Raw genomic sequence first — 8,112 nt, forward strand, 5'->3', positions numbered from 1 at the left:
TAAAAGAGAGCGCCTATTCCCAGGCTAAATTATCGCCCAAAGTCTGAGTAATTATATCATTCGCCTCTATCTCTGTCAAAATTACTAATTAACAAGATCGTAACACGTGTCAATTGTATCATTCAGATGTTGACACATGTTAATTCTAAGTTTATTAAAATTTTAAAAAATAAAATGTAATTCAAAACCTACCATAAAAAGGTTTTATATAAAAATAAAATAGATAAAAGAAAACCTAATTTTATTTAATTTTTTTTTTAAGAAAAAAACCTACAGTAATGAATGCACATTGGTTGCTTTCCAAGAACCATCAATTTGACAACGAGGTGAAGAAACATGGACATCTGAATACGAAGATAGAGCTGACATGACTGCCGTAAAAGAGAGCGCCTATTCCCAGGCTAAATTATCGCCCAAAGTCTGAGTAATTATATCATTCGCCTCTATCTCTTAACCTTGATTTTTTTTATGGCCTTCCAGATTGCCTATAAAATCTATGGTAATTGAAAAAAATGATCAGGATCACCCTGTTGAGAGACGTCTCTCCAGAAAACAAAATCCAAATTTGAGTACACTGACTCATATGGTAAACCCTCTGACAAGACCAGAATCAGAGATAAATCCCAAACTTCATAGGAACGAGGACATTCAAAATAAAAACGTGATTAATAGTTTCAACCGTAGAGTCGCATATTTTATATCAAATATAACATTGGACACCTCGGTGTATCTATTTACTTACTAAAAATATTTACTTATATTCTTTTATAAATTTAATTTTATTTTAAAAATTATAAACCCGCACATCGGGTGGGTCCTAATCTAGTGTATTTAATAAATCAAAACTAATATGTATTTACTTACATAGTCTTTCAACCATCCATAATTAAAACTAGGCTGATCCAATCTTGGTGTCATAATCTTCCAATAAAATCTAACATCTACATTTCCAGTTTGCAAAGGTGTCTCCCTGTAAAAATGTTTACATAATAATGCTAATGAGTACTAAATTACTAATAGGAAATTAAAAACATAATGTTTATGTAACAACCCGTCCCGTGGACCCCACTAGCCTCACTGCTAGTCCGCTAGCCTCACTGCTAGCCCGCTAGCCTCACTGCTAGCCGCCCAAACAGACCCCAAGCTGGTCCTGCAGGGCATCGATCCTAACCCATCACTGTGGAAATCCACATCCATCAGTAGGTTATTGGTGCGCCAGGCGTTCCTCGAACTCTGGTCCTCACTCTTTAACAACCTTCCCACAGGACAAGCTGTCACCAATTGATCAATTGGTGGCAACTTGTCTGTGGGAAGGTTGTTAAAGAGTGGGGGACCAAGGTTCGAGGAACGCCAGATCAATTGGTGACAGCTTGTCCTGTGGGAAGGTTGTTAAAGAGTGGGGACCAGGGTTCGAGGAACGCCTGGCGCACCAATAACCTACTGTGGATTTGGATGAATAGTTCCATTTGCCCGGTGAGGAGTTAGGATCGATGCCCTGCAGGGCCTTCTTGGGGTCTGTTGGGCCGGCTAGCGGTGGGCTAGTGGGGTCCATGGACGGTCCGTTGGGGCAGCTAGCGGTGGGCTAGTGGGATCCGCGGGACGGGTTGTCACAGTTTACATCATAATGCTAATGAGTACAATTCAATTGGGCTTCATATATATCATTTCAGTTGGGCTAAGTTGAAATTAGGCTTTAACTTTACTCTATAATATATTTATAAATTAATAATAAATAATAATAATAATACAAAATATTAAAGGGTATTTACTGGTCGGGTAACAAAACGGATAAAGGAACGAGTAACGGGACGGGTATCAAAACCTAAATCAATACCCGATACTCGTCCCTTACTCACGGATAATATAATTATGATACCCTTTACTCGACCCTAAACCTACGAGTACCCTTTTTTCGGGACGGGTATGAGCCGAGTAACGGGTCGAATACGGGTAAAGTGCCTAGGCCTAGTACTAATAGGAAATTAAAAACATAATGTAAGTATCATAAGGATAATACTTACTGATCACGCTTCAGGAAATCAAGAAGTTTTTGTAACTTATCATCTTCAGCTGGCTTAAGAAGATCATAAGACACATTGGAAGGGATTATGCGCTTAACAGTAGAGTTACCAACATATTGATACTTTTGAGATTTTGCCAACTGTTGCATTCGTTTTGCTTGTGTCCTATCTCCGTCCAAAGTTTTTAACGCCTCTCCAAGAGATATCAATGTTGCATCAAGCCTTTTACTGGCCAACTGTTGTTGAGGATCATCCCATGTATCTTCAGAACTGGAAGCCATTTTAGTATGGAGAGCTACAACTTTTTCAGTAATATCTTCAAGTTCATCAACGGCAACAGCTGGCCGCTTTCCCTTTTTCTTATTATGTTCGGTACTTTCTCCAACAACTGCAGCTTTCGGCTTCTCATTCTTGCGACCAAGTTTCTTTAAAACATCACCCACAATATTCTTCTGATAATTCTTCTCACATAAAGGAAGGTCAGCAGATATTTCTGATTCTGTCTTGTTCTTTTTATTACTCACTGTGTAAACCTTCTTCACCACTCGAGGGACTGGAAATTCATCATTCGAAGTCGGTTTCATCTCTACCATCCAAGACTGCCAAATATTAATAAGTTAGATGACAAAGAAAATCATATTACAATATCGAAAAAAATTAAACAAAACAAAATTAAAAACCGAAATATAACTTACTGGTTGTTGACTATGTGCCTCATCCTCTTCATTGTTTGGGACAACAGTGGGTTTTGTATCTTTCATTCCTTTCAAATCTACCTCCACCATTTTAATATTCTCACTAAGCTTCCCATCTAAGATACCCATTCTCTTCTCAACAAAAGAATCGAATTTACCTTCTAAAGCGTCCATTCTACTGATTAAATTCTTGCCCAAGTCGGAAATTGTCCCATTCATTTTTTCTATCACCTTCCAAATATCCAACAAGCCTTTTCTCTCATCTTCCACATCCTGCAATCATTTATATGTAACTAAATTCGTATAGTTGTCTAGCGCTGAATATGAAAATGAATAACTAACTATGATGAATATGCAAATTAATAAATAACTATGATGAATATGCAAATGAAAAAATAACTAACCTCCATATGTTTCTTGCCTTTCTTTTCCTTCTTCTTTACATCTTTTTCTCCTTCTTCATCAATTGAGAAATCAGCTTTCATTTTCAATTTCTTATCACTGCTTCGACTCTCCCAATTCTCATTTTCTTTAGCTTTTCATTTTTTTTCTTCCCATGCTCACTGTTTTCTCAACTCTCCAAACATCTAAAGGTAAGCAATCATGGACAATATCAGTAATCAAGTTGGCTAGCGCCGGATCCTTATTATCCTCGTCGTCACTCCATTTATGATACATATTTTCTTCTGAAACAATAATCATGTGCCTTACACCCACCTACATACAACGTAGAAGTAAAATATTAGTGTTCCTAGTCACATCGAAAAAATAAACTCAGACAAATTTAAAAACAAATGGTCTAATACTTAATTTCGAAAACTAACCTCTCCATGTGTAGCCATCTCATTCTTTATGAATTCATCAATTTTGATACCTTTCCTGGTTGATTGTCAATCAAGTAGTGGAACACCATTACTCAAAGACCTCAGCCCATAAAGTTCTCCAATGCCAGGCACACTCTCATACAACCAAATCAACCAAGCATGCACACATCCTTGTACAGTGTAAGAGTCTTTATCTAAGTCAACAATCTTGACTGAATTGACTAAGCAAGTAAAAGCCACTCGACCCCAAGGATGTTTTTCAAAAAAATCTTCATCAAAAACCCTTTTAGCACTTGAAAGAGGGATTCTAGAGCCATGATGTATGCTATGTACTGCAACAGATAATCAATAAGCCTACCAACCATCATCCTTTTCGCTGGAGTCCATGTCTTGCTAAAATCCATAACATTTTCCAACTCAGTATACTTTGGACCGTCTGAAGTTGTTGCTATCTTCATTTCGCTCCAAAATTCATGATGATCAACATCTAAGTTCTCCAACGGGTCACCTGGATCATAGTTTAAGCCCGTTATTTCAGCAAACACATTCAACAAAAACCTGATAGGTCTACCATCAATCAACGACCATACCTCATGAGAATTGTCGACTGCTAGCTGATGTGTAAGGATATAATGAACTTTTGCGGCAGACCATCTGTATCCTAGTTCAGCTAACTTAATAAATACTCCAAGAGATGATTCCTTCAACTTATCCCACACATCGAAGCCTAAACTTTCTTCCATTATCCCAATTTTTGACAAAAAGCAATTGTGGTTCATGCTCCTGTTTTGCAAAGGAGATCTTCCTTCTCCATAGAGGCGAGGAGGATATTTTGAGACTGTACTCGAGGACGCCATTCCTATACATATTGAAATTTAAATCTTGAGTCAACAATTGATCCACAAAAACCCATGGCAAACAAATTTAAAACCCATTGCAAACAAACTTAAAACCCATTGCTTCCAAATCGTGGGAATAATATAACCGATGCTAATATACATCTCACCTTGAAACCAATACACTAAAATTCCAAACCGAAAGATCAGCTTATGAATCGTGGGAATAAGATAACAAAAAAAACAGCTTACATACATCTCACCTCATAACAAAAGTACAAAAAATTTCTCCAAAAAGAAAAGGATAAAGTCGACAAATTGAAAAAAAAAACTAGACACTATCGAAATTGGATATCGACTTCAAACAACAACACCGGCAGAAGATTCCAACGGAGAGCCGACTACGCCATCAGAAATTGGACTCACCAACGGAGAAAACGATGTCACTCGCCTCACCTTAACCGACAGAGACTCACCCAATGTCGATCTGTTAATCTCCTACGCCGGACACTCAAAATAAGACCGACGGTGAGCCAATTTTGTCACCGTTTTATTCTCTCCCACGCCGGAGAAGAAATCAAAGTTGAGTTTTTGATTTTTTTAAAAACTGTGATGTCGAGTGTTTTATTTTTTGGGTTTATTAAAAATAACCTAATTAATTTATTTACAATTAAATTAAATTTAAATGATGATCGCTTTGAACACTTCGGCGATGGTGAAATTGGTAAAGTAGCACAGACTTATTTTACAAATCTGTTTAAAAGTGAATTGGTTCCCCAAAACAATCACTTCCATGTCTTCCGAGATTTCCATCAGAGAGTTACGCCTGAGATGAATGAAGACTTAGTACGACCGATCACAGAGGAGGAGATAAAGGATGCAGTCTTTGCAATTGGTGCTTTAAAAGCACCGGGGCCTGATGGATTTACTGGAGCATTCTATCAAAACTTCTGGGAAACTACAAAGGACGCGGTAATACAGGAAGTCAAAAATTTCTTTGAGCATGGTGTTTTTGATAAGAACCTAAACCATACTAATATCTGCTTAATACCGAAGACCACTGCTGCAAATCACATGAGCGAGTTCCGCCCTATCGCACTATGTAACGTCAGCTACAAGATTATCTCTAAAGTGTTAGTGGCGAGGCTTAAACAACACCTCAACCATATCATCTCTGAGGAGCAGGCTGCTTTCATTCCTGGTAGGAACATCACAGACAATGTCCTCATCGCGCATGAACTCATACATGCTTTAAAGGTCAAACGCCGGTGTGCTAACTCTTACATGGCAATCAAGACTGATATTACTAAAGCCTATGACCGTCTTGAGTGGGATTTCCTTCAAGAAACTCTATTCAAATTCGGATTTGATATTCAATGGATCCAATGGATAATGACTTGTGTCAGAACTCCGACTTTCTCAGTTAATGTCAATGGTAATCCACAAGGCTTTATTCAGCCAGAGAGGGGTATAAGGCAAGGTGATCCTCTCTCACCTTATCTATTCATTCTCTGCGCGGAAGTTTTGAGTCACTTGATGAAGCGTGCAGAGGCAGGGGGCTTGATTAAGGGTATTAAGATTAGCAATGCTTGTCCGAGGGTGAGCCACCTACTTTTTGCTGATGACTCTTTGTTTTTTTGCCAAGCAAACTCAAGGTCATGCTCAGTTTTGAAAGACATACTGCTACAATATGAAAGAGCATCGGGACAGAGAATCAACACAAAAAAGTCTGCAATAACATTTGGTAAACGAGTTCCAGATACAACAAAAACTCACATCCGTCATTGCCTTGATATTCATAATGATGGAGGATGCGGTAAGTACTTAGGACTTCCAGAGCAGTTTGGTAAAAAGAAGATTGAACTTTTCCAATATATTGTGGAAAAGGTTCAAAACAGAACAAAAGGTTGGAACAACAAGTTCTTGTCTCATGGCGGTAAGGAGATCTTATTAAAAGCAATAGCATTAGCAATGCCTGTCTACACAATGAATTGTTTCAAGCTGCCTAAAGGTATCTGTGAGGATATTGAAAGAATCTTGGCAAACTACTGGTGGAACACACTGCAGAATGGTAATGCGACTCACTGGGTTGCGTGGGATCGGCTTAAGTATTTAAAGAAAGAAGGAGGGCTTGGTTTTAGGGACATTGAGAAATTTAATGAGGCACTACTTGCTAAACAAGCATGGAGAATCCTCCAACACCCGCATAGCCTTCTCTCACGTATTCTTAGAGGAAGATACTTTTCAGGCTCTAGTATACTTGATGCTACGAGAGGAACACAACCTTCCTTTGGGTGGCAATCAATCCTTGTTGGTCGTGACCTTTTGAAGAAGGGTTTACGGTTCACAGTAGGTGATGGTACATGTATCAGCTCCTGGTCTGACCCATGGCTTCCGGTTCATCCTCCTCGACCCCCTCGGGCAGTTCATGTACTGCAGAATGATCTGGCCTCTGTTGATAATTTATTTTTGCCAAATAAAAGTGGCTGGAATGAAAGATTAGTTCGTAATCTAGTCCATCCGGATGATGTTAGGCATGTGCTCTCAATCAAGCTTAGTCATTGGCAGAATCAAGACTACTTAGGTTGGCACTATACAGACAATGGTATTTATACAGTTAAGTCAGGTTATTGGCTTGCAACTCACCTCCTGGACCAAGAATTTCAGGTAAGACCACCCAATGGTGATCCACAAACTAAGTCTAAGATATGGAAGCTAAAAATCCCCCCGAAACTCAAACATTTCCTCTGGCGTTTATCCTCAAATGCGCTAGCTACGGGTTCAGAACTTGATCGTCGTCATATAGCTGTGAACCCATTCTGCAAACGGTGTGTTTCTGATTTTGAAACAACAGATCATCTTTTCTTTACATGTCCTCACGCAATGCAGATTTGGAGAGGTTCGAACATTCCAATATCAAGTCTACTTCTCCCGAATGTTACACTAGAAACAAAAATCTCCGAGCTCCTGCATTTTCACAGTCAACGTCAAAGTTATGATCGACTATCTCTCTTGCCTTTCTGGATTTTATGGAAAATCTGGACAAGCTGCAACAAGCTTATCTTTCAAAAGCAACTTCATCCTTGGTATCGTGATCTTCGAGATGCCAAACAAGAAACTGATGAATGGTTATCAGTCCTGTCAACTAATACTGAGTCCTTTTCCCATGTCCAACCTGGTAGTAATAGATTCAGACGAACTGAACCAACTTGGCAGAAACCTCCCCACGATTGGCTAAAATGCAATTATGATGGTAGTTACATAAGTGAAGAACGACATGCTACCGCAGGTTGGTTGATACGAGATGCACATGGTAGTTTCATTGAAGCGGGTCAACAAACAGGGAATGTTGTCAACTCTGCATTAGAAGCTGAATGCCAAAGCCTAATCTTTGCAATGCAGCAAGCTTGGAACAGAGGATTTTCAAACATTATCTTTGAGGGTGACTGCCAACAACTAATAGATGCAATTCATAACAAGGGCACTCGATTCGATATCTATAACTGGCTACAAGATATTCAAGGATGGGCATCAAGATTCACCAATATTATGTTCAGATGGACTTCAAGGCGCACAAATGGACTAGCTGATAAACTAGCAAAGTCTCAACGTTTTATGCTCTCAAATTTCTCAGTTTTCAATGATGTCCCACCATGTCTTGTACATGATTTTAACTCTGTAATCAGTTAATATAATGAAGTTAAGTGTTAAAAAAAAAAAAAAAAAAAAAAAAAAA

The 8,112-nt window shown here is 38.6% G+C and overlaps 1 protein-coding gene across 1 annotated transcript; it reads right to left on the reverse strand.

The window, feature by feature from the left end:
• On the reverse strand, positions 1,965-4,486 carry LOC104710820. Its single transcript, XM_010427480.1, has 5 exons — positions 4,131-4,486; positions 3,541-4,048; positions 3,121-3,433; positions 2,717-2,989; positions 1,965-2,620 (listed from the first exon to the last, which is right to left on the reverse strand). The coding sequence occupies exons 3-5, from the start codon at positions 3,199-3,201 to the stop codon at positions 2,018-2,020; spliced, it is 957 nt and encodes a 318-aa protein (XP_010425782.1). The 5' UTR covers positions 3,202-3,433; positions 3,541-4,048; positions 4,131-4,486; the 3' UTR covers positions 1,965-2,017.

Source organism: Camelina sativa, chromosome 9, assembly GCF_000633955.1.
Source record: "Camelina sativa cultivar DH55 chromosome 9, Cs, whole genome shotgun sequence".
In the NCBI taxonomy this organism is placed as follows: domain Eukaryota; kingdom Viridiplantae; phylum Streptophyta; class Magnoliopsida; order Brassicales; family Brassicaceae; genus Camelina; species Camelina sativa.

What these genes read in the sequence shown, in the direction of transcription:
- LOC104710820 (XM_010427480.1), bottom strand. Translation starts at nt 3,201, where the DNA reads ATGAAAGCTGATTTCTCAATTGATGAAGAAGGAGAAAAAGATGTAAAG. An exon ending in AAGGCAAGAAACATATGGAG is followed by an intron (nt 2,990 to 3,120) that starts GTTAGTTATTTT and finishes AAATGATTGCAG; the next exon opens with GATGTGGAAGATGAGAGAAA. An exon ending in AGGCACATAGTCAACAACCA is followed by an intron (nt 2,621 to 2,716) that starts GTAAGTTATATT and finishes AATATTTGGCAG; the next exon opens with TCTTGGATGGTAGAGATGAA.